Source organism: Amblyomma americanum, chromosome 1 (assembly GCF_052857255.1).
Source record: "Amblyomma americanum isolate KBUSLIRL-KWMA chromosome 1, ASM5285725v1, whole genome shotgun sequence".
Lineage (NCBI taxonomy): Eukaryota > Metazoa > Arthropoda > Arachnida > Ixodida > Ixodidae > Amblyomma > Amblyomma americanum.
This window is the reverse complement of record NC_135497.1, coordinates 375,856,680-375,882,775: the sequence shown is the minus strand read 5'-3', so window position 1 is coordinate 375,882,775 and position 26,096 is coordinate 375,856,680. Positions and strand designations below refer to the sequence as shown.

The 26,096-nt window shown below is 49.3% G+C and overlaps 1 protein-coding gene across 1 annotated transcript; it reads right to left on the bottom strand.

Moving 5' to 3' along the window:
- Nucleotides 1-737: 737 nt before the first annotated feature.
- On the bottom strand, nucleotides 738-26,096 carry LOC144101308 (uncharacterized). The gene is made up of 4 exons (XM_077634415.1): nucleotides 25,770-26,096; nucleotides 9,568-9,791; nucleotides 2,995-3,327; nucleotides 738-1,513 (listed from the first exon to the last, which is right to left on the bottom strand). The coding sequence occupies exons 1-4, from the start codon at nucleotides 25,972-25,974 to the stop codon at nucleotides 1,019-1,021; spliced, it is 1,257 nt and encodes a 418-aa protein (XP_077490541.1). The 5' UTR covers nucleotides 25,975-26,096; the 3' UTR covers nucleotides 738-1,018.

The window sequence follows — 26,096 nt, the reverse complement described above, 5'->3', positions numbered from 1 at the left end:
GCTCGTGCCGTGTCTTTTCATGCGGTTACCTTTAAAGCGCTGATCATGCATTATGTTTTCGCCCGTTTATAGAACGACATTTCGCACGTTGGCGTAGTGAGCGAAAAATGACGGAAATGGCTCTGGCAGGTGGTCCCCAGAGAGCAACCTAGGAGGCCGGTAGGCCACCTTTGTCACGTGACTTTGAGGAGTCTTCACAACCTTCCCACCGGATAATGAACAAGCTGCACTCCGTGGCAGCTGAATTAATGATTGCTCCCTCTGGAAGAGCAACCTGGGCTGCACAAAGCCCAACGCAGGCCAGTGGCGCATCACTTAACGGCTGCACCAGGAGGGGCATGAGGACTCCCAGGGATATATATATGAAAAGCAGAGAATGGCCTGCATATATGGGAATTAACCCATTGCGCTATCGCGTCATACCCTTAAGGCGAAACTTTTTGTTCTGTGTCCACGACTGCCGGGAACAAGGTCATCGCGGTGTGCTAACAATATTCGAAACTAGTACTTCCACCAGTCGAACTCTTCGGGACCGAAAGCCTCATCACAAAATGTTTTCGGACAGTGGCCTAGTAACAATAAACCTTGCTGTAGTATTGCGGAGCCACTTGCCTTAGAGACAGGGCAGGTCTTTCGTAACAACAGGAGACTTTGCAATGCACAGAAAAATCTATCGTCGCGACAGAACGGCAATATGTTTTGTCGTATTTTGGGCAAGGCTGGAAAGAAACAACAAATGAAAGAGAGCGCTCCTTCGAGCTTTATTCTGCAAGAGTGGCCGGGAGCCGAGACAAATACATGCAATAACAACACAGCCGAAACAAGAAAGTTGCAGTACGAAAAGCGCACAACGTGCAAGTGACATAAAAACAAAAAGAAGAGACACGAAAAAAACGTTTCTCTGCTGCTTCTCTTCAAGATCAACGTCACATACGTTTCAGGTTGCAGGAAGGCGTCAATGGTGAGCGTTGATCCACCGGGTGATTTTTTTCAGCGGGTTGAAAGCCCCGCCGTGATTTCAGTTACCCCCTTGGCCGCGAAATGCGGCATCCAGATCCATGTACTTGGTCTCGAAGATTATCTGCCGGATGCGCAGCTTGGCCAGGTCTCGGTGGTACCTGTCCATTTGGCGTAGCTCCATGAGGACTTGTCGGCAGAACAGCCCCTCTTCGAACAGATCAAGATCGAATGGAACTGGGCCGCCGCCGGCATCATCGCCGCCGCCACCATCTCCGGCACCGTCGCCGCCGGCACCATCGCCGCCGCCAACATCGCCGCCATTGTCGCCGGCACCGTCGCCGCCGGAACCATCGCCGCCGCCACCATCGCCGCGACCATCGCCGCCGCCGATATTGATGCCCGTCAACGAAGTCGGGTTGCTGGACTCCGAGCCGACGGGCAAGGAAGCGGCGCAGGTAGCCACTGGTGACGGGACAGGCGAGCTATCCACGCTGGACGGCTGACCACCACTGCAGCTCGCGGGCGTGGCGCGTCGGTGGTTCTCCTGTGATCGCTGCGGAGAAAAATTAGAAAAAGGGGAAGGCGGGGAGAATGTTAAGAAGATTGTGACCAGGATGGTACTCGCCCCGCACAAGCTGTCCATGGCTTCAGGTTTGTATAGCTGGCAACAGGAAACAAGCACTTGGTTAAGTGATGTCCTCGAGCTTTTCGTAGAGAAGCAACTCATGAAAACTTCCCAAAAAAATGGTCCAGAGTGCGTGCAATACGCAAAGTAGCGAAAGAAGTTGGTATATAAATGAGTTTACAGCACAAACAAATACTGTCTTTGCAGAAACTCGAAAGAGCCTAATCTCTGCCTCACATATATACTGACGGTTGCGTTGGTCATACGAGTGTCGAAGAATCTTCCTCTCGGCTAAGCTGCTGGCTTGTTTGCGCTGAAATTTCGCACAGAGGTAATGTTTAGCGACCTGATTCGGTATTGTAGTTGAACATGTTTATTGACCAGACTGAGTATGAAAATAAATCGTAAGTCCGCATTATATCAAGCGGTAATAATCATCAGGCTAACTACATCCACTGCAAGACGAAGGCCTTTCCCTCGTGCCTCCAATTAATCCGGTCCCGTGACAGCTGAGGTCACATTATTGCCGCAGACCTCATAAGCTCATCGTCAGCGATGCCGCACCAAAAAAAATTTTTTTCGCAACAGCTGTGCCGGCAGTGCCATCTCTCGCTCCCCAGACGATGGGGAGCACTTTTCACGTCGTGTCTCGCGTCGTCTGCTTCCGTCATTCTGCCAAAGATGAAAGAAGGCGCTGCTGGTGCAGCTTTTGGGAGAAAGCTTTTCTTGGCCCGGGCACTTGCGTTTGCAAAGCATACTTTCACAGAATCAGACAAGTGCTTCTTTAAATCGTAGTATAAAGTGAACGGAATGCTAAATCTGCGTGAAATTTTCGCGCGAAGAAGACAGCAGTTAAGGCGAGAGAATAATTCTTCGGTTTTCTCTGTGAGACGCTAAAGTCTGCACCGCACTGCTCAGAATCACCTGCAACTTTATATTTGGGCTGCAGCGCATTGCAGGATTCTTTTAGTCACGACATACGACGATGTCAACAGCGAACAGTTTCGAAGGCCACCACACAGCTGAAGAAGTGGGTGTCCTGAAATTCCGTACCACATGAGTGCTGAAGAAGGTCGCACAGTTTCAAGGCAAACCCCAACACCGGATGGGAGGTTGTGGTTTACATTTGGTTCTAAGAAAAAAGGGTTCCTTGTCCTCATTGGAAGGGAAATTTCGCTTCATCAAAACATGGCACAAAAATGTGTATGCTTAATGAGCTACGCTCCTCACAGAACACTGTTTTCTTCTTTATATCACTTCGTTACAGGCCGTTCTGTCACAGGACTTAACTGCACGCCTGTCAGAATCAAATCATTGTACAGATATGACTGCGGTGTGCGTTTAAAAAACCACAGCACTCTGAAGAAATGAACATCTGAAGGTGTAACGCTGAACTGTAGTGAACTTACCTCAGGGCTCGTGGACGGGCGTGCTCTTTTGGGCGGCGGAACATTCGGTGACGTCACACTGTCAGGAGCAGGGTAGGAAGGGGAGGAAGGCGAAGATCCTTGCTCAGTATTGGGTTGCGGTCGCAGCACAGCGTGGTCCCGAGGTTGAAGTCCGCTGCTGCCGGACGCCTGCGGCAACGGCGAAGAAGGAGGTGACAAGGATGTGGTCTTCGTCGAGCTCGGCCGCTCCTCGTCCTCATCCAACGAGCACTCCGGAGACGAAGGGAGGATCATGTCCGGTTCTTCGGCAATAAAGAACACCGGATACACCTCCTGGAGCTCCTTCTTGACACCCTGCGCTCGCGCCATTGTGTAACGTCAGTCCACACTAAGGCGATACAGATATTAGACCTCATAAAGTCTGCCAACCTTGAGCTCGGTTTTATTCATTCATTCATTCATTCATTCGCGTATAAATAGGTTCGTTTTTTTTCAGACACGCGTGTGGTACAAGCTCGTTGACAGGGTCGAAATGACTATAGTGGATCAATGATGACATTCGATACATTCTTTAAAAAATTTCTTCCTGCCATTGCTCATGCCCTTTTAATAGTTGCACTAGAGCCATGACCCCCTAGCCACCAGCGCAGAGACAATATGGATTCAGACGCATTCCAGTCCAAACCCCCTCCCCGTTTTTGTTTACCACGCTCTTTTACTTATCCGCTATACCACCACGAGCCAACTCGGCACGACACGCAATAATAATAGAATAGAATCGATAGGTGATAGATGTTTACGCTCTACTGCGTGCTGAGCTCAGAGAAAGCTTTCGCTGTGCTGCTTACCACCAGCAAAGTCTAAGGCTACAGATTTTGTGGCAGCCTGCGCTGTTACAACGGTCACAATGGGTTCACGGTCGCGTGGACGGCGCTGGTCACGTGACCGGATGTATATGGTCTAAGATGTCACTATCTACGCTACGACGTTGATGGCGCAAGCTCCTGCGGGGCTTTCGCTTGTGCACATCAGATCCTAGTTGTTGCTCTTGTTCTTTCACTTGTAGCCTAACGTCTGTCTTTGTTTACACTACAGAGGAGAAAGATCAAGCAGAGAATGCGTACTATTGCGTTCATTATCAGACAGTGGACAGATTTACCATAACGTAGACGTACTAGCAGAGGCGTATAACGTTTTACCGGAGTGGCAAGGGCGCGACCAAGCGCAGTCGGCGTCTAGTTTTCCGGTATACGCTTCAGCTATGCTAAATCTATCTGGTTTCAGCATAGAGGAGGCGTACTAGAATAGGCGTACGTGGGACTACCAGACGCCGGCAGCGCAAGCGTAGTGGTCCCAGATGGCCACGCCCTTGCCACCGCGCATGCGCAGGAGGCGTCCAGTAAATTCTGTTACCTACAACGTGCCGGCGTTGATTGTATACTGTCGTTTGGGCTTTATCGCAAACGAATGGAGCTTGATGGACAGCTCTTAAACACACCGAGACACTGCAGCCAACCCTGGTGTTTCGACCTGCAGCTACATGGATAACTTTCCTGCGCTGCCAGGGTCTCACAACTTCGCCGAGGAGGCTTCGCACGTTTCCTTGTATTGAAAGCCACACTGAGTGCGACAGAATATACTGTGCAGCTTTAGGGCGCTACAATCTTCACAGTTGTGCAGTCACCCACGAGCAACCATTTTCCAATAATGTCGCCTAAAGGGAGAAAGAGAAAACCTTTATTTCCACCAGGAAATGGTGGGGGTTCACACCTCGCAGAACGCACGCAGGCGACCGGAGGGTGTCCCTCACCGCACACTAAGGGCTAGTGGAAGAACTTTGCAACAGCCTCAGTCGCCAGATGGGTTATGAAGATTTGTAGCTTTAGATCGGGGCATCGCAGAGTAGTCTCCCACTCTGTTTTTTTTTCTGAATTTGCCGTACCCTGGGGAGTGCTCAAACTCGGAAAAACTTACAAACTGTCGTGTCAGCCGGCAGAAAGTTTAATTAAATGGTGCCGTAAATGATTGCCAGGACACCAGACAATCTCGTCTCTACCATGCTTAAAACCGACGACATGCACCTGTAAATTACCTCTCTAACACAATATGGGTAAGGAGATGAAAGGATGTACCCTGTTAATTTCCCCGGTTTATACTGAAGACTCAAATTATAGGAGTTTTTTCTGGGGACCAAGCTTTTTCAATGTATGTACTCCTTGTTACTACAAAACCCAGACAACGCACCGGGTGAAAATGGACGCAGCCGAATAGTACTCATGTATTTTTGTCCCATTAGTACGGAGAGCGATGAGCACAGAATCCCGAGCGCCTCTACCTAATGTCCCGCCTCTTGTATTTTGAGGGCAGAACAACAAGAAAATGCAATACAAAAGGACAAATGCCGCTGTAATGGCCTCGTGTGTGTGTGTGCGTGTTGCAGTAAGAGATACTTCCTCACACCAAGAAGCGTCATCACGCGTTTTGTGAAGCACTAGGCGCTCCAAACGTGCTTTAACCTACACCGCATGATTTTGAAGATAATCGCAACTAGAACAATGCACCTCGAGCTTCCAAGATTGCCTAATTTTCACTTCACTGCCAGCCACTATGCACACAAGCAATTCGTAATCATGCAGCGTTTTTTTCATAACATTTTTTGTTTCTTCGTTATTCGTTATCGCGGTCAGCTCGCTTTCTGGACACTTTTTCTTGGAACTAGTTAGTTATATTGATTTTAATGGCGCAAAAGCAACTGAGGCTATGATGCGTCAAGCACACGGTTAGAGATTTTGTTAAAGGTTACGCTTTTTATATCTAAAGTTTGTTTAAAACATTAGCGTCTCTGAGAAACTTAAAATTCTTGAAAAATCAACCTGTGCTTGATCACCCAAAAGTAACATTGGGTGTAGTGGGATGTATTCATTGCAGAATGTTGTGAAATATTTTTTCCTCAGTTGTTCCAGTTTTGTGCATACAATTAAAATCTGGTTTACCGTGAGTTCATTGCCACACATTTCGCAAAGAGGTTTGTCTTTTTTGGTCAATATGAAGTTGTGTGTAAGGTGTGTGTGTCCAATGCGTAGTAGACACAAAACTTCTGTAAAACGTTCCTGATGTTTAGATGATCTCCACTCTCCCAAAACGGGTTTTATAAAGTGTAGTTTGTATGTTCTTCCCATGCAACCTGCTACTTATGCCTGAGTTTACTGTCAGTAAATTAGAAAAATCCCTCTGTGGTATGTTAACTTGTTTTATATGGCCAATTCGAGCTTGCGCTGCGCAAACATCTGCTCTCTCATTACATTAATTTACAACATGGCTAGGGACCCAGCAGAATATGATGTTATGTTTTTGCTTTGTGATTTCAACTATGTTATGTATGATTTTTCCTATTATGCGTTCAGCAGCATTTGTATAGTGCAGCACTTTGAGCGTTCTACGGCTACAAAGATGGCATAATACTCCGCAGTGAATACCGATGCATACTGTGGTAATCGTATCATTTTTTTCATTTTTCCTTAAATTACTGCACTTCCGACATGACGTTCTGTTTTTGTGCCATCAGTGTAAAATTTAGTGTAGGTGTCATATTTTTCTTGTAAGGCAAAGAACTCTTGCAGGATGTGCTCGTGTGGCATTTTCTCTTTGTTTACGTGTGTCAGTGTGAAGTCACACACCATAGGGAGGCTGTACCATGGTGGCAGATATTCATGTCTTTGTGCAATATTCGGTAGGGCGTCCAGCACTGCTAACTCTTCACATTTATCCTCAAAACGTATTATTAGTGGCCTGATAAAATGTGGTTTATTATTGAATAATCTTCTAGATGGGCACATGGTAACAGTGGGATAGCAGAGATGTTTAGGAAGAGAACGGGTTTTTAGGATGTACGCGCATGTAAGTGTGACTCTTCTATCCTCTAGTGTGGGTTCATTAGCTTCAACATAAAGACTATTTACCGGGGATATTCTATATGCTCCAGTTGATAGGCGCAGACCAAGATTATGAACAGGGTCTAGTCGTTTCAAGTAGGATGCTCTTGTTGAACCATATACTATGCACCCGTAGTCCAGCTTGGAGCGCACCAAAGACCGGTATATTTGTAATAGGCATGCTCTATCGGACCCCCACCGTTTTCGCGATTGTACCTTTAATACATTGAGGGCTTGGGATGCTTTCTTTTTAAGGTTGTTAATGTGTGGTAGAAATGTAAGTTTCTTGTCAAAGGTGACGCTTAAAAATTTATGTTCCTGTTTGACTGGGAGTGTGGTTTGATTCAAACACAGATTGGGATCGACCTGTAAGACTAGTCGTAACGGGAACCGAACAGCTACTGTTTTTTGAGGAGAGAATTTGAATCCAGTTTTCTCTGCCCAAGCAGCCCGTTTCTTTAGTGTGATTTGTATTTGTCTCTCGCAGGACAGTATGCTGGAAGAAGTGTATGCTATCTGTAGGTCATCTACATAAACTGAATACATTACGGACTTGGGTATTACTTTGGCCAAAGAATTCATTTTTACAATGAAGAGTGTCGTACTTAAAATGCATCCCTGGGGTACGCCATTCTCTTGGGTGAATGTCATTGATAGAGTTGCTCCTAGACGGACTCTGAATGTGCGGTTGGACAGGAAGTCGTTCAAGGAGTTCAGCATCCTGCCGCGGATCCCTAGCTCTGCTAGGTCATGGAGGATGCCTTACTTCCAGGTGGTATCATAGGCCTTCTCCAAATCGAAGAAGACCCCGATACAGTGCTGTTTGTGGATGAACGCCTCCCGGATGGTGTTTTTGAGGCGGACAAGTTGATCAGTGGTCGAGCATGCTTTCTTAAATCCACATTGATGTAAATCTAGGAGTCGACGAGATTCAAGTGTGAAGGTCAGTCTAATGTTTATTATGCTTTCGAAAGATTTAGCAATGCAGCTGGTGAGGGCTATCGGTCTGTAATTGTTAGGACTTGTTGGTGGTTTTCCGGGTTTCAGAAAATGTACTATTATTGCTTTCTTCCACTCCTCAGGTATATACCCAGTTGTCCATATTTTGTTAAAGAATTTCAACAATGCCTACACGGCAGCCTCAGAGAGATGGGCGAGCATAGTGTAATGCACATTGTCTGGGCCTGCTGCTGTCTTTTTACCCGAAGATAATAGTCTATTCAATTCTTGGACATTGATGGGTTGGTTGTAGTCCTCATGCATACCTGCTGCAAATGGAAGTTTTTGTTTTTCTGCTATTGCTTTGTGCTTCTGGAACGTGTTTGTGTAATTGGACGAACTGGAAACTTCAGAAAAATGCTCACCCAGTATGTTGGCCTGTTCTTCTAATGATGTTTGTGTCCCAGGCGTAGTCAATAGAGGAAGTGTTAAAGGGGTATGGTCACTACTGAATCTACGAACTTTCTCCCGCATCTGAGGTTATTGAGCTGTTTATTGAGGACACATATTTCTGCCAAGAGGATTTATCGGCATTTCTTCGAATGAATCGCGCTCTAGCCTTGGCCCTCTTAAAGGCAATCAAGTTCTCCGCTGTTGGATACCGACGTAGAGAGCCCCAAGCTTTATTTTGTTGTTTTTTTTGCTAATGTGCATTCTTGTGTCCACCATACTTTATGTATTTTGTGTACGAGTCCTGTTGTTTGTGGTATGGCTAGTGTAGCGGCCGATATTATCCATGTAGTAAACTTTTCGTTAATTTCGTCTATGGTGAAGTCTTCACAAATTTTTTTTTTCTCGTGTGGCTTTAACTGTAAAAAGTGACCAGTCGGCGAGGTGAAGTTTGCAGCGCCGTGGTCTTGTGGGGATGACTGGAGTAGACGATGAGAGGTTGATGATAATAGGCAAGTGATCACTTCCCAGAGGGTCATTTAAAACATCCCATTTAAAATCGTTAAAAAGTGATGCTGATGCGAAAGCTAAATCGAGGAAGCTCATTTTTGCCGAGCTCGGGCAACAATAAGTGGCTTTTCCTGTATTTAAAAGGCAAATGTTATTTGAGAGGATAAAATCTTCGATTGTTCGCCCCCTAGAGTCGCAGCGCTCGCTTCCCCAAAAAGGGGTGTGAGCGTTAAAACCCCCAAAACTAAAGGTATCCCCAAACTAAAGGCATCATACTAATGAGGCACGGCTGTGTATGCATACCGGAGGAACAAAAAAAATGAAGGAAACTATAGCGGAGGGACGTTTTTTTAGTGTGGCGTAGCCTCTTATTCGGGAAGTGCTGGATTCGATCTTCAGTGCCTCTGGGCACCCACCGAATTTCCAATGGGTACAAGATTTCCCCCGGCCTGTTGCTCGGCTCCTCTCGGGTGAAATGCTTGGAAAAGGGCCTTTGTCAAACCTCGCCCCTCTCGGTGAGGTTAGAAAAAGGCGCTTTTCCAAGCATTTAACCCGAGAGGAACCGAGCAACAGGAGGTTGCCCAAAGGTCTCTCAGAGTTGCACCTCAGCAACGTAGCGGTGACTACGGTGCTGAAGGACAAGTCGCCATTGCAGCCAAAGCGGCAGTGTGACAGCAAAATGAACCGACACGACAGCGCGTACACTCACAGTTCGACGCGACGCCCGTTGGCGCACAAGTGTGGGCAGCATGACGTCGCTTACGCAGTGTGGCCCGTCGAGGGGTCCTGACGGCAGGTCGGCGGTGGGCGGCGACTGCACGCGCGGGTCGCAGCAGATGACACTCCGCAGGAAGTCCCACGAGCGGAAGTGCTCCCAGCGGGAGACGTAAGGACGCACGGCCGGCGACTTCCTCGATGCAGCCTCCTTCTTCAGTTCCTTCACGAAGTAGTCGCGCAAGGACTTGATCTTGTCCTTCACGTTCACCACTGGAAAGAAAAAGAAAAGGCGGAAAGACAGTTGTCGGCCTCTGCTGGTCACCGCGATTGTACCCACTGCCTCACAGTTGGTCGATGCTGAAGCGACATCCGATGCAGGTAGATCAGAAGCCGCACACCCGAAGAGCCTCGAACGTTAGAAATGCGGTTGGTCGGCTTGCGGCTGCGACTCCGGCATATTAAGCTACGGCTTACGACCTAGGCAGCGGAAATAGCCGCCAAGCATGACATGAAGGCTACGACTGGCAACCGGGAGGCCACGACCGGCAGCCAGAAGGCCACCCGCGGAGTGGCGGCATCATAATTTTCTTTTCTTTTTTACCTTCCTTAATAAAGGTTTTCACCACCACCACAAACCGGAAATTCTGACCACTCGGCTTGCGATAACAAAAGTGCCGGCCAAACACGCACCGCTATAATGCACGATTTCCTGGCCAGCTGCCAACGAATAGTGAGAACGCAGCTATTTTTGGACTGCATCTTGTAATTGTTCTTTGCCTCGTTCTTTGCCTTTTTGCGCGGTTTCAAGAAGCATTCTACTACTAGTCACCAACTAGCCCTCTTCACTATTATACTCGTTACTTTCTAGTTCAATGCGCCCTACCTTGCTTTCTCTATGACAATACCACTGTTACACTTGTTTACTTGACAGGGGTCATCACCTGTCGTGCGCGTGCGTTTGCCGTGAAACACCTGTTCGTCCTGCTGGAGGTCGTCGCCCTCTTTTTCCCGTGAACCCCTTCGCGCAGGCATGCTACAAGATTGATGACGATACTCCGCTCTGAACTTTGGAGGATATTCCGACATCTTCGAGGTAACCTGCGTGTGCTGGCAGCGTCTCAGCCTGGGAGACCAGAGGACCATGTTGCTGTGTACAGAAGGTACTCCCGTGAATCTAGATATTGCACTGAACTGCTGTGGTCTCAGTGTCTTCCAGCACTCCTTGATTAGTTAAGTGTCGGAGAAGTGTTAATTCACAAGGAAAAGTTTCTTATGTCGGTCCGTGCAATGTGCCGAAATTTGTTGATAACGTTTCGTCCAATGGTCCCAAATTCTGCACTGAGCCTAAAGTCTCCCCAGAGGAACTCTTGTCCCAGGTTAAGGATATAGCTAAACGTATGCCTGAAGATGAAAAAGGCTGGTGTATTTCGGAAGGTGTTAACTCTATTTTGTCGAAGCGGGCCAGGAAAAACCACCGACTACAAGTTGGAGAAATCATCGACTATCTCTAGCACAATGATCTCGTCTTAATTATTTCGGATAAAGTGGGTTGCTCTGCTGTTCTACCTGTTCCAGATTATCGCAAAAAAGCGAAGCAAGTCGTTTCAAAAAACTTTCGCCAGGAAGTGCTAAAAAAGCTAAATAAAGTAATTGTTTCTGAGTGCGATACGTGGCAGGGGCTTCCTCCAAGTTTCTACAAAACATTTGCGTATACTTCGAATAGCGAACCCGTTCATGATAAAGAATTCTGAAGAGGTTATTGAATTTATTCGTGACCATTAAAGCTCAAATCAATCTTTGTTCTTTTTTTCAACAGCCGCAACCGCACTGTTTTATTCCATACCTCAGGACAAACTCTTTTGCGCCCTTAAAGATAGTTGATGACTATGAGCATGTGGCTTTTCAGGATACATGCGGATTAAGTGTAGATAACATTTTAGAAATGCTTAAGTTTTATCTTTCATATAGCATTGTGAATATTGAAGGGAAGAACTTGATTCAAAAGCGTGGCGTTTGTATTGGTTCTTGGAAAGCCCCTTTGTTGAGCAACATATTTTTATCATACTTTGACAAGCGAATTGCTGAATGCCTTGACACAGCCTAGTAGGCTAAGGTTTTTAAATACGTGGATGATTAAGCTATTCTCCTGAAATGGGTTTTTGCATGAGGCGGTTATGACATCTGTGCACCGGATTCTAGAAATCTCCGAGTGCTCTTTTGGTCTTGTATAGCTTCACCCACGAGGTGCCAGCGCGAGGATCCTCGCAATTCCTGGATATCTGCATCGTTGTCTACGAAACCCAAGCGTGCTGGAGGTATCAGCCTTGCTCAAAAAAAGATATTTTAAGCCACCAGTCCGCTCACTATAAGCGTGTTACAAGGGGTATTGAAAATAACTGCCTGCGTGCTGCTCTGGACAAGTCCAACAATCGTGAAATGTCACACAGCGTGGGTTTCTAGCTACAAAGGCGGACCAGTGCTGGTTTTCCCCAGGAATTAATCACCTTAGTTCTAGAGGCCCTTGCCAGTGAAGCTAGGGGCATGCCTGAGCACCTCCGCAGGAAAGAAGCGCAACTGAAGAGACCCGTTCTCATCCCATATTACCACCAGATCTCGCATCGCTTGAAAAAAGTGGCTCTCTAAGGTGACTTGCTGGTGGTCTTCACCGCACCCCAAAAACTGGCCGGCCTATGTAATAAGGTGCCGGAAAGGTACAAGGAAGAATGTAGTATCAAGCGCACAGACAGATTTCTCCCGTGGAAAAGTGCGGTCATTTATCTAACACCCCTGTCTTGTGGCCAAAGGTTCATTGGGCAAACTGGACGTTGTATAAACGTCAGACTTAGGAGCACCACGCAGGAGTAGGCACATTGGCGTGGGGAGGGCATGTGGTCGACGATTGGCGCCACTGCCGTGGTTGCACGCCTCCGTTCCGCGAGACCACAATCTTTAAAAAATTCGCGTCTAAACTATGTAGAGAATTGTAAGAGGCCTACGGTATTAAGAAGGAATCTGGCTCGTGTGTCAGCAAAACCTCGGTAACCTTGTCTGATAAAGAGTTTTCATATCAACTTTAAGGGTTAAGGTTTAAGTTAAGGGTTGAAAAGAAGCAAGACATTAATCTCATAACTAATCTGGCAAACTTGCAAACGAATACCCATTATTATACAACTAGACATCCTAAGCACTGGAAAGTCCATCGTAACCGCACTAATTACGGGGAACAAATGTTACGATACACAGTATCAAGTGTAATAAATTATTTTTATCGCAAAGAAATTGATCTGATGACCATTTCGAAAACAGAATTCAGAGATTTATTCCTTTAGTTTAGAAATAGCGTTGAGAAAAAATAATTCCTTCTTTTTTCTCTTCCTTTTTCCTTTTTTTCCTAAATGCTACAAACCTCTGCACTACTTTTATGAAAATTTTTTTCTCGGGTTTGATCTGTAAGCTCTGTGTACCTGTTAATTCTTCTGTTTAGTTTTATAACTGCTATTCTTTCAAAGCTTCAAAGTATTTTCAATAATGCATACTTACACAGCGTTTCGTACTTGTACATTTCACGAAAATTGTCTTTCGCCATTTTTTATTGGTGTATATAATATGCTTCAAAACGGTTTTTTTTTGTGTGTATACTGATCCGTATATGTACAGTACTCACGGATTGAAATAGGACATTCGGAGCGCGTGGCCGTCGCTTCATGGAGCGCCGCCCGTAGACGCTCATGGAACCAAGGTGGTGCATTGTGGTATGGCGTGAGAGGGAGAACATCTACAAAGCAGAATTGTTCCTTCCAGTAGCCAATCAGCCGGCCTGTGGTTTACCACATGCCTGCGTGGCACTGCAAGGCTAGCGCTCCGAATGTCCTATTTCAATCCGTGAGTACTGTACATTCTACGAGCTCCTGTTGCCTATGTACACAAGGGGGGTGGAAGCTTGTCAAGCTGCTGTCCAGCAGCTTTTTCTTCCACCTCCCCATTTTTTGAACAAACATGAAAATAAACCGCATTCGTATATCTGGATAGTAGCGAAATGCGACCGCGGCGGCCGGGATCGAAGCTGCGTCTTTCGGGTCAGCAGCCGATCGCAGTTGTCAATGCGGCGGACCTGTCTATCTCATTTCACCCCCTCTCTCCTCCTTTCCCTCACGGCGCGGTTGGCATGTTTACTGAGAAGTGAGGAAGTTTGATTTATAGGGGTTTAATGTCCCAATGTGACTCAGGGTATGAGGGACGCCGTAGTGAAGGGCTCCGGAAATTTCGGCCACCTAGGGTTTCTTAACGTGCACTGGCATCGCACAGTTCATGGGCCTATGGCATCGAAATTCGACCGACGCGGCCGGGATCGAACTCGCGCCTTTCGGGTCAGCAGCTGAGCGCCATAACCTCTGAACCACCGCGGCGTGGCAGGAGTGAGAATGGAACTGCGTCTTTCACTTCATTTTCTCAAAACCCGGCAGTGGCATGCGCATTTCGATAGAGGCGAAATGCTAGAGGCCCGTGTACTGTGCGATGTCAGCGCGCGTTAAAGAACCCCAGGAGGTGGAAATTTCCGGAGCCCTTCACTTTCCGCGTTCTGATGGATCCAAATTGCAAAATGACCTGCCGTGGTGGCACAGTGGTTAGAGCGCTCGTTTACTGTGCCGGAGTACCCGGGTTCAAACCCAGCCGCGGCGACCGCGTTTCGATGGAGGCGAAAAGCAAAGGCGCCTGTGTGCTGCGCGATGTCAGTACAGGTTAAAGATTCCCAGGTGGTCGAAATTATTGCGGAGCCCCCCACTACAGCACCTCTTTCTTCCTTTCTTCTATCAGTTCCTCCTTTATCCCTCCCTTACGGCGCGGTTCAGGTGTCCGCCGATATGTGAGACAGATACTGCGCCAGTTCCTTTCCCCTACAGCCAACAGCCAATTCAACCTTCAGGACGATTGACAAATATCTCCACCACTGGAAATTGAATCACGTGACCCACCAGGAGGCTTCACATTTTCGCCGAGAGTGCATTTAGAAGTGCTTTTGCATTTGAAGAACCCGAAGCCTCCTTGGCCGATGCACCCGCCGCGGTGGCTCAGTGGTTAGGGCGCTCGACTACCTATCCGGAGTTCCCGGATTCTGTGCGATGTGGTGGTGGTAGTGGTTTTATTAAAAATAATAGTAAAAAGGAAGGAAAAGATTTTTGCTAGCCCCGGCATCTGCCATCGATACTGAAGCACCTGAGCTGGGGCAGCGGAAATAAAGGACAGCAGGCAGAATGGAGAAATGAAATGAAAGAGGTGAGGGGACAGGAATAGAGGACAGGGGGAGAAGTAATCAGTGCACGTTAAAAATCCCCAGGTGGACGAAATTATTCCGGAGCCCTCCATTACGGCACCTCTCTCTTCCTTTCTTCTTTCACTCCCTCCTTTACCCTTCCCTTACGGCGCGGTTCAGGTGTCCAACGATATATGAGACAGATACTGCGCCATTTCCTTTTCCCAAAAACTAATTATTATTATTATTATTATTATTATTATTATTATTATTATTGGCCGATGCTCTCTTCCTCCCACCTTTCAACCTCTCCTTCACTCCTTTCCTCGTGGCGCAGGTTGGGTGTTCACGATGAGTGAGAGAGTTACTGCGAGAGAGTTAATGATAGGTTACTGAGAGGTAGTATGGCACTTTTCCAACGTGGCCCATGCCCAAAAATGGTTCAGACTACACGAAATTTGGCAAAGTGAGGTTGACCGAATTTTACTGCCTGTGAGTCTGGGTGTGCTCTCGTGTAAGACAGGCTTCAGCTGGTGTCCAAATGAAATTTGTCCCTAAATTGAAGTGGCCTACCTCCGAACATTTGAATATCGAGCGTGCTGTGCCATGTCAATGCACGTTAAAGATCACCAGGTGGTCGAAATTATTCCGGAACCCTCCACTACACCTCTTCCTTTTTTTTTTATCTTAGTCCCTCCTTTATCCTTTCCCTAACGGCGCGGTTCAGTTGTCCGCCAACATGTGAAACAGTGCGCCATTTCCTTTCACCAAAAACCAATTAAAAATTAAAAAGTTGGCCCACGTTCTGAACCAGCCTGGGACACCCCCACAATGGGCTTGGTCCATCTCCGAAAATTTGAAAATAAAGTTGACCCATATTCGGCACCGACATGAGACACCTCCACAATAGGTTTGGCCCAACCCCAAAATTTAGGCGGCCCACCGTGATTTTCGCGCAATATCTTGTGCTCAGCAATGCTACACCACCACCCATTTTTGATTCTTTTAAGAGCGTGAGCTCTTATTTATCACGTTTCTCGATTTCTTGGTGTCTGCTACCACCTCCCTTCGGCGTGAACTTTTCTTAGTCCGAGGAATTGAAGATGGCGGCCTCCATATTAAATTGATATAGCAACCGAATTGGTGATTGGCTGGTGATGTAATTGGTATATTATGGGGGTAATTGGTGACACCACTTATAAATCGAAGATATCAGATTCGTATCTCCATTGGTGGACCGCACTTTAATCTCATTCACATCAATTCTAGTAAACCGAACAGCTAACGCTCGTTACTTCCAGACGGTGGCGGCATCTTATCTGTTGTGCAGCGACAACAGCAGTAGGTGGCGGTGGAAACATTTATTGTCAAGCAATACAAAGAGCGCAAACCCCCTAGCATACCATGAGGCAACCCTTAGTGGGCTGCCCTTACAGGGCAAAGGACATTGGAGGGCTATCCACTTCAGGGCGTCGGTAATTATCCGGCGCCGGTCAGCAGCAGCGGCGCTGGCCAGGAGAGTCTCCCAGTATGACTACGCCGCGGTTGAGGATGGAGGGTGTGGGAAGGTAGGACATGTGAGGAGGACGTGAAGAAAGTCTCCCGGTTTTCCGCAGAGCTTGCAGGAAGAGAAGAATTGATCGGGGTAGCGGGCATGAAGGAGAATCACGGAAGGAAATAATGGACGTAATTGTACATCCGCGGGCTTACGCCTAGGGCGTGGAGGCCATCAAGGATGGCTGCGTGGGTAACGTTGTCGAAAGCTTTTGTTAGGTCGACGCCAAGGATAGCCTTCGTGTCGCCCTCAGAGGGGTAAAAAATGTGGTGCTTGAGTTGTATAAAGACGTCCTGGGTGGATATGCCCTGGCGGAAACCAAAGATGCACGAAGGTATAAGGTTGTTCCCCAAATAGCGGCAGAGCCGGGTCTAGAGAACGTGCTTCATGAGCTTGCCCACACACGGCATAAGAGAGATGGGACAGAGGTTAGCGGGGAGAAGTGGTTTGCCGGATTTGATTTGGGAATAAAGTCTACTTTGGCGTCTTTCCACTGAGGTGGGAGGGCGCTGCGCAGCCAGCATTCGTTGTAGTCGTTAGTTAGGGCTTTCACGGAGGGGGAATTGAGGTTGCGGTGTGCCTTGTGCACCCCGTCGGGGCCAGGAGCTGAGGACGCGTTGCGGCGCTGGAGTTCTGCCCTCACTTCCGCCTCGCTGATGGGTTGGTCGAGAAGGTCGTTGAGGGAGCCTGTGTAGTAAGGGTGGTCAGCGGAGAGTTATGTGGGAAAGTAGAGATCACGAAGCTCCTCGAGGAGTTCTTGCGGGGAGGCCTCGGATGTGTGTATGAGCTTTATGAGGTTGTGTTTCTGGTGTGTCTTGGACTGAGTCGAATCAATGAATGGCAGAATAGGTTCCAGGTCTGACGCAGGCTCATGCTGCCATCCAGCCTGTTACAGAGGGATTCCCAATTTTGTCGAGACAGAGGTGCAGCATGCGTCTCAATCTTTTTGAGCCGGGCCAGCCGGCGTCTGAGTGTTCTATTCCAGCGCTAACGCCGCCCCCTCCGTTCGAGACCCGCCTTGGCCTCAAAAAAGGTGCAGGAGATGGGAATCCATCGCGTCTGCAGGGCAGTCCTCTGGGAGTTGGCGAGTCACCGCGTGGACGTCACGCTCGACTTGGTCGCACAAGGTAGCTATTTCTGAGATGGTGTGTAGAGTGCGGGCTGCTCGGGAGTTGCGGGACGAGTCCCACTTCGTGATGGTAGCATCACGAGAGGGTCGACGTGTTGGGTCTGCTTGTAGGAGAATCTCGATAATGTAGTAATGTAATCTCAACCACGCAGCGTGAGGGAGGCGATGGGCGAAGGTGAGGTCAGGAGTAGTGTTTGCGCAGACGCCGTTCCCGGTGCGAGTAGGAGTGGTGGGGTCTAGTGCCATTCCGCAAAGGTTGGCTCGCCCACCACGGTCCCCCATACCACCGCCACCTCCCAGGTAACCCACCACTCCAGGGCAACTTCAACAAAGGATGCAGAATCAAGAGCATGGCACGGAAGGTCTTCAGTGAGTAACCCTAAGGCAGCCGAATGCGCTCAGCTGACTAATCAGCGGCTTAGGCGGCAGCGGAAAGAAGCTGGAGATCTCGCTCTCTAACGTGACCGTAGGCGCCAATGGGACGCCGAGCTTAGGAAGGGAGAGGCTGAGGCGACGAAGACGCGCAAGCGTCAAGAGGAACACGCTGCGCCAGCCGAAAGTAAAATCATATATGATGAAAAGCAAACCCCTCGCAGGAAAAAGTACAGCGCAAAAAGACGGGACTAAAGCAGCGGACAGACACAGGCGCTGACTTACGACTGATGATTTTATTGCTGCCATAGCACAATAAATATGAGAAGCTAAGTACAATCAACGTGCGGCATTGCATTTCTGATTGAGTACGCCCACAAAACAGAAGGAAAGGAGGAAAGAACTAAAACCAGCACTAGTGACTCAGCCGCTAAGATAACCAATTTCTTTTTGCGCGAGTGCAAGAGATAGCATGCTCACGCACTTTTCTTGCTTTTCGTGAATTACGAACGCTTCAACTATTTCCCGCGTGCTCTGGTCTCTATGCCTGTACAAAACTGTTGTCGTGCTGAAAGCTGGGGTGCATGCATTAGCAGTCAAGCCAATGTAAGGCAAGATTAGTTTTGGGGGCTGGTGCCAAGGAGCGTTCATGTTCTCTTAAGCGTTCATTTACACATCTCCCGGTTTGTCTGATGTAGCATAGTCCACAATATAGCTCAGTTTTGTACACTACATTTTTTCGACACGGCACATAACGGAATTTATGGTTCTTCTTACAATCGGCAGGTGGCGGTCTTTCACAGTTGACTTTCCGGCAAAGACGCTGCAATTTGTTAGGAGCGGAAAAAACTACTCGCACAGCGGATTTCAGGGCTATCCTTTTCAAGTTGTGCGATACCTTGTGTAGATAAGGTATTAATGCAAGAACACTGCTGTGCACATCTTTACGGGAGGCACCCTTTCTTCTTTGTTGGAAATCGGCAAGCATCTTTTCCGCCACTGCGCTCATCATGAACCAGCCATTCCCACCTTCATTATTTTGCTTTTGAATCTTGCGGACTATGCTACATGGGACAAAACGGGAGATGCGTGAATGGACGCTTAAGAGAACATGAACGCTCATTGGCACCACCTCCCAAAATTAATCATGCCTAACAATAGCTTGACTGGAAATGCACCCCAGGTTTCAGCACGACAACAATTTTGTACAGGCATAGAGACAAGCGCACGCGGGAAATAGTTGAAGCGTTCCTGATACATGAAAAGCAAGAAAAGTGCGTGAGCAAGCCATCTCTTGCACTCAGTCGCTGCCGCGGTGGCTGAGTGGTTATGGCGCTCAGCGCCGGCCTGAAAGACGCGGGTTCTAGAGGCCCGTGTGCTGTGCAATGTCAGTGCACGTAAAAGAACCCCAGGTGGTCGAAGTTTCCGGAGCTCTTCACTACGCCGTCCCTCATAGCCTGAGTCGCTTTGGGACGTTCAACCCACATAAACCACTTAAGCCACATCTTGCACTCACTCAAAAAGAAATTGATTATCTTAGCTGCTGATTGACTAGAGCTGGTTTTACCTTTTCCTCCTTTTCTTATGTCTTGTTGACGTACTCAATCAGCGATGCAATGCCACACGTTGATTGTGCTTAGCTTCTCATATTTATTGTGTATCACAGGAATAAAATCACAAGTCGCAACTGAGCGCCTGTCTGTCCGCTCCTTTAGTCCCGTCTTTTTGCGCTGTACCTTTTCTTGTGAAATGTACCGACTATCCAGGACTAATACCGTTTTGCAAATCCATCATCACCGTCATGAAATTATTAATGCACAAAGCTGCGGCAAAGCTAGACGCCGCCTGTCGCTGCGTCTGCCAGAGGGCAAAGCATTCGTAGCAGACAGAAAAAAGTAACCGTACTAACTTCTCTGCATCAGTTTTTGAGATATTCCGTCAATTTTTACATGCGCTAGCACGAACAGCACGGGGAAATGCGGACGCCGTATCAGGATCCGAACCTGCGACTTTGTTGCCCGCCAGCCGCACGCCATACACCAGCGCGGCGGGCTCATGCGCCGACGAGGAGATCTAAGTAGACGCTCACGTCTGCGAATGTATAGTCACTGGTTTTGCAGCTGCTGTTGAGAAGGACCGCAGAGAATCTAGAAGCACATAATTAAACCAGGCGTCTTTTGTTTCTCTGAAGCAAGAACAGCGGCCGCGCGCCCAGGACTGTCAGCGGCTTCGCGTCCTGAATCCAGAAGAAATGCAGCTGCAGCGAGGAGCATTTTGTTTTTTCATGCTTCCGCGAAAAAGATTGCAAAACGCGCTCGAAGCTGGGCTATAAGTAGTAGTAGTGAGTGGTTTTTATTAAAATAATAATAAATAAAGATTTTTGCTAGCCCCGGCATCTGCCATCGATTGTGAAGCACCTGAGCTGGGGCAGCGGAAATAAAGGATAGAAGGCAGAATGGAGAAATGAAATGAAAGAGGTGAGGGACAGGAGGAGAGGATAGGGGGAGAGGTAATATACACAAACTATTTACACAATGAGAAATGTGTTCAGTTTGTGCGCGTGATTGAGTAAAAATTGAAAATTTGGGTTTTGGGTAGACCCGCCGCGATGGCTGAGTGGTTAGAGCGCTCGGCTACTGAGCCGGAGTTCGCGGGTTCGAACCCGACCGCGGCAGCTGCGTTTTCTTGGAGTCAAAACGCTAAGGTGCCCGTGCGCTGTGCGATGTCAGTGCCCGTTAAAGATGCTCAGGTGGTCGAAATGATTCCGGAGCCCTCCACTACGGCACCTCTTTCTTCCTTTCTTCGCACTCCCTCCTTTATCTTTTCCCTTAAGGCGCGGTTCAGGTATTCAACGATATATGAGACAGATACTGCGCCATTTCCTTTCCCCAAAAACCAGTTGTTAATTTTGGGTTGAAATTTCGGTTTGGGGGAAAGGAAATGGATGGCGCAGTGTCTGTCTCATATCTTGGCGGACACCTGAACTGCGCCGTAAGGGAAGGGATAAAGGAGCGGTACGTGAAAGAAGAAAGGAAGAGGTGTCGTCGTGGAGGTTTCTGGAATAATTTCGACCACCTGGAGATCTTTAACGTGCACTGACATCACCAAGCACACGGACGCCTTTGCGTTTCGCCTCCACCGAGTAAGTGAAAAACTTTCTTCTGCTGTCTTCAGATTGCTTCGTCCATCTTCTTGCACAACGGTTGGTTGCCCTTAGTCCAGGCCTCCACTGGATGCTGTTGCCAGTTCTGCTCGCCGAATCAGACCTTCTTGGTCGACCCGGCGATCGCTGGAGAGCACTCCCTTCCATTGCTCCGCACTCGGGTTTGGTATAACGGGAACCACGTCTATCTGCTGGCATGTCCACGTTATGTGATACAGCGTGGGTGTTTCGTGGCACCAGTGGCATTTGTCATTGTATTGTGTGGGATACGTTTAGGTCCGGGTACGAACACGTTTGTAGCTGCCTAACTGTGACAGAAATCTCTCTGTTAAGGAAGTTGTGCGGTGGTGGATACCGCTTTCTGCCGCCCTTGTAGAAATTTAGTATCGCCGAATAGTCTTGGGGTACAGGTTAGGTCCTCTCGAGGTCGCCTACGTTGGATGCTCGATAATAAGTGTACCTTCGAGCTATCCTGTCCGCATCATGGTTCCCTGCCACTCCCGTTTGTCCCGGCGTCCATACTATCGTATGCTTAATTGGTTCTTTGGTTGTCGTTGTGTTATGTGGTCTCCGGAGCGGAGTATGCGGAGCACTCCGTGCTCTATCCTGCCGCGTAGGTAGTTCCGGTTTGCCGTTTGTGAGTCTGTAAGGATCGTTAGGGACCGTTTAGACCGATAGCCCTACGCTGCCGCTAGAGCGACGGCCGCTTCTTCAGCCTCGACTATCGTACAGTCTTGTAGTGATCCGCTGGCGATCTCGCGTAGGTTCGAATCAATCACCGTTGCTACCGCGTTGCTATTGCTCTGCCCCGCTGCTCTGACGTAAGTGGCTGCGTCCACGTATACCGTCGTTTCTTGGGGTGCTAGTGTCTTTTGTAGGTATTCAGCCCTCGCCTCTCTGCGTGCTTTGTGTAGGACGGGATCCATGTTCCTGGGTATGGGTGCTACTTTTAGTGTGTTGCGATACTAGTCCGAAATTGTTTCGGTCCTCTGTATCTTTTGAAGTTGAACGGCGCAGTCAATTTTCTTCAGGAGCTCCCTGCCAGAAGGGGTCTGCTGTAGTCTGCGCAGTTGGGAGACTAGTTGCGCCTCTCTCAATTGCTCGAAGGTGTGGTGTAGTTCTAAGGCTAGGAGCTTTTAGGTTGAGGTGTTGTGGGGAAGGGGGAGTGCGGTTTTGTAGGCTTTGCGTTGAATCGCGTTCGCCTGTTGTACCTCACTCTTGATGAGATTGTAGTAGGGGAGGCTGTATGCCACTCGGCTGACCACCAGGCTTCTGACCCGCTTGAGTGTGTCCTCCTCTCGCATGCCGTGGCGTCTGTGTGAGATGCGCGTGATCATGCGGGCCACTTGTAGGGTGGATGCTTTGAGTAGGGCGAGGGTGTGGGTGCAGCATTGGTTTGACAGTATCCACATCCCTAAGATTCTGATCAGCGCATTTTCCGGTATCAGGTTTCCCTCGAGGTAGACGTTGAGCTTTAACTCGTCGCTGGTGGGGACTGTGCGGTTTTGCTTTCCTCGCCAAACTCTCAGGAGCGTGTTGTCTATTAGCGTGTTGTCTTTCGCTAGTTTTCGTGCACCGTGGAAACACTCGCAGAATTTTGCCTTCCTCTGTTTCAGGGGCCTGCATGCACTCACAATAAAGATACTGCTTCTTTCTCCTTGTTATTTGGTATAATTTCTACCCTCACGTGCTCTACGTCGGTGTCGGCTAGCCTGTCGTGGCTTATGGCGATGAGTGCCTTGCTGACTAGGGTTGCCGTTCTCCCTTTATCGTGAGTCTCGTAACACGTGTATCCCGCGAGTGTCGGTGTGGTTCCCGTCTCTTGAAGCGCTATAATGTCGGGCGGTGTTTGTTGTGTGTGAATGTATTGTTGGAGGAGGCCCTGCTTCTTACGGTAGCCACTGCAGTTCCATTTCCATATATCTTAGGTTTCCGGCTTGCTTAAAGCTGTACTGGCCATGTTTAAGCTTCGGTGTAGTGTGCGGATGTAATTGAACTTGCTGTATTTGTTGGAGCTGTTGCTGCATCATCTGCTGTATCATTTGCTGAATCTCTGCTTAAAACATGGCGAAATACTCGTTTCCAGCTTGCGACGGGGCTTGGGTCTGTACGGTTTGCGGCTGCGGAGGGCTGTTCGACCTAAGGCCTCGCAGTGCCTTCGTTAGCTCTGCTATTTGGCGTTCTAGCCCTTTCTGCCTAGCGTGTGAAAGCTCTAATTAGCGTCTCTGCGCTATTTTTTCCGCGTCATCCTGTCTAGGCTGTTCACGGCTGCTGTCTGTGTTGTTGTTTTGTTTTTTAGCTACCCCACCCGAGTGCGGAGCAATCCAGGGGTTTTCGGCTCGCCAGCTCACCTTGACGCCGCTGCTCTTTCGGGTAGGCTCCTTTTTCTGCTGCTGCTGGCTCCTTCCCTTGATAGTCGGGGGCGGCAGGGGCGGGAAGGACCATGACCGGCTCTGTGGACGGCTCCGCGACGCCCGGGATCTCGAACGGCTCCGCGAGGTCTCCTCCTCCGAGCTGAACCACCTCGGCTTCTTGCCGCGGTCGTCACGGCTGCGGCGTCTGCTATCGCGTCCGCCGCTGTTGGCCTTGCCTCTCAGCTCCCTGGCTTTCTTTAGTCGCTCTTGGCACTCCCTTGATCCGGTAACTTGGTTGCCTCCGCACATCAGGCATATCGGGGTACACTGGTGATCATTTGGCGGGTTCTGCATCCCGCACTGTTTGCAAGCCTTGGCTTCCGGTGTGGGGCACACGTCGGAGCGGTGACCTTGTTGGCAGCAAACGTAGCAGATTTGTCTTGTGGGCCGGTACGGGTAGCATAATTACTCGGTTCCGCAGTAGATGACGCGTTTCGGTGTGATGGGGCCGGTAAAGGTGATGACGGCCGTCTTGGTCTTGCCTAGTCTTCGGGCGCTGTGGATGGTGACACGCTGTGTGCGCGTCCACAAGACGGCTTTCAGTTCCTCCGGTGTCGCTCCGGGGTCCACTACGTGTACCACGCCACGCCGGGTGTCTTCCGGTGCGGCCACGTAGGCATTCACGTCGTATGAGCGTCCCTCGATCGTGATGCTAGTGATGCGCCTCGCGAGCTGGGCGGCCTCTTCATTCGGCGCGTTCACGATTATTGTGTTGGATCCTGTGCGCAGCCTGGCGATCATGTCTCTTCCCTCGAACTTGTTGCTACATGCCGCGGCTACGGCCCGGGCCACTTGAAATTGCTGGAGCGACTTCACTACGAGTCCCTTCGGTCGCAAAATAATCTTGAAATCGTCCCTGGGGAGCGGGGGCAGCCTCTGCCGAGACTGCCGCTGCGCTCCTTTCCCGCCTTTTTTCAGCGCGCCAGATGTCGGCGGAGGAGCCGGGGATTCCCCTGCCCCTGCACTGCTGCGCTGCCACCGCGTCCCCCCTCCACCAAGACGCTGCCGCAGCGGTCGGGTTCGAACCTCGGTACTATGGATCAGTAGCCCTAACCACTGAGCCACCGGGGTGGGTAAGAAAGAAGCTGCGGAGTCGCGTACCACGCTAGCGATGCAGTCGCGAAAAACTGCCCGAACGCCGTGCAGTCCGGAAACCGAAAGCAACGCGGGCGCTGCGCAAACAAAAAGAAAAAAATTTGGAGGACGCTTAAGCTCAGTCTTTAAGAGTGAGACGCGACAGCGTGTTGCAGCGCTGCCAAGGAGTCCACTGGACGCCAACGCCCGTTCGGCGCGACGCGTGGCCCGTAGGACAATTTAAGGAAATGACGTCTGTCTCACATATCTCGGTGGACACCCGAAGTGGGCCGTAAGGGAAGGAAAATCCTTTCCCTTACGGCGCGGTTCAGGCGTCCACCGAGATGCGCAATTTTTTGCTCACGGCCACAGACGCCGACGACACCGGCTTTTCTGCGACACGAGCTCCTTAACGCTGTCGCATCAAAAAGTACTGGCATCCGTGTATCTCAGTGAATGAGGCGTCATAAAAACAAAACGCTATCGAAGACAAACTGGGGAAAGAAAAGGCCGTCATAAACTGCATTCGCTTACAGCCCACGACCTTACAGCACAATGGCTATACTTTTTGCCGCGTTAGGCTTAGTTATACCATAATGATAATTGGTTTTTGGAGAGAGCAATTGGCACAGTATCTGTCTCATATACGGGGACACCTAAACCGCGCCGTAAGGGAAGGGATAAAGGAGGGAGTGAAAGAAGAAAGGAATAAAGAGGTGCGACTCCGGAATAATTTCGACCACCTGGGGATCTTTAACGTGCACTGACATAGCACACAGGCGCCTTAGCGTTTCGCCTCCGTAAAAACGCAGCCGCCGCGGTCGGGCTCGAACCCGGGAACTCCGGATCAGTAGCCGAGCGCCCTAACTACTGAGCCATTGCGGTGGGTTACACCATAAGCCTCGAATGGACATTTCTTGTGACTTTGAAATGAAAGCTATGAATGCGAACAGATGGTGTCCAAAGGAGTCTGTGACCTTGAAATGGAAGCTAGAAGCGGGAGAATACGGTATCTGAAGGCGTGCTGTTCTCAAGCGTTCGCGACCTACCGCGTCCGGGAGCCGACAGCTCGCGCTTTCAGCTTCTACGGCGTTCACCGCAGTGACCCAGAAATTTTCCCCGAATACGGAACGCAGGATACATCTACAAATCGCTACACTCTACAAAGACGCTTGTATAAAAGGTGCGCCTGCTTTAGACCAAGACAAGGAAGAAAAATAATGCAAGAAGCAACGTCCTCCCACACGTACAAAGGGAAACAGAACGACGGCGAAGCATCGGAAAGCTCACCATTAAACTCGTTGTCCAAGCCTTGAGCGATGGCCTTGATGGCGTGTTCGCGGCTGGCCTTGTTATAGTACGCGGGGTGACGGCTGTCCCACAGCAGGCGGTGCGTTCCGTACAGGCTGATAAGTCGAGCCTCCTTCTCGTTCGTCCAACTCTTGTTGGTGCTGCGCTGACCGCCGCCACTTGTCGAGCTGCCCGCGGACTCCATGGCTCCTAAGCCGACGTCTTGCCGCAGTCGAGTCTCTCGAATGACGATTGTCGCCCCGCCGTCGCTGCTTCGAGAGCTAGAACGTAGCCGCTGCCTCGTGCAACGGGCGAGCACGTGACGCC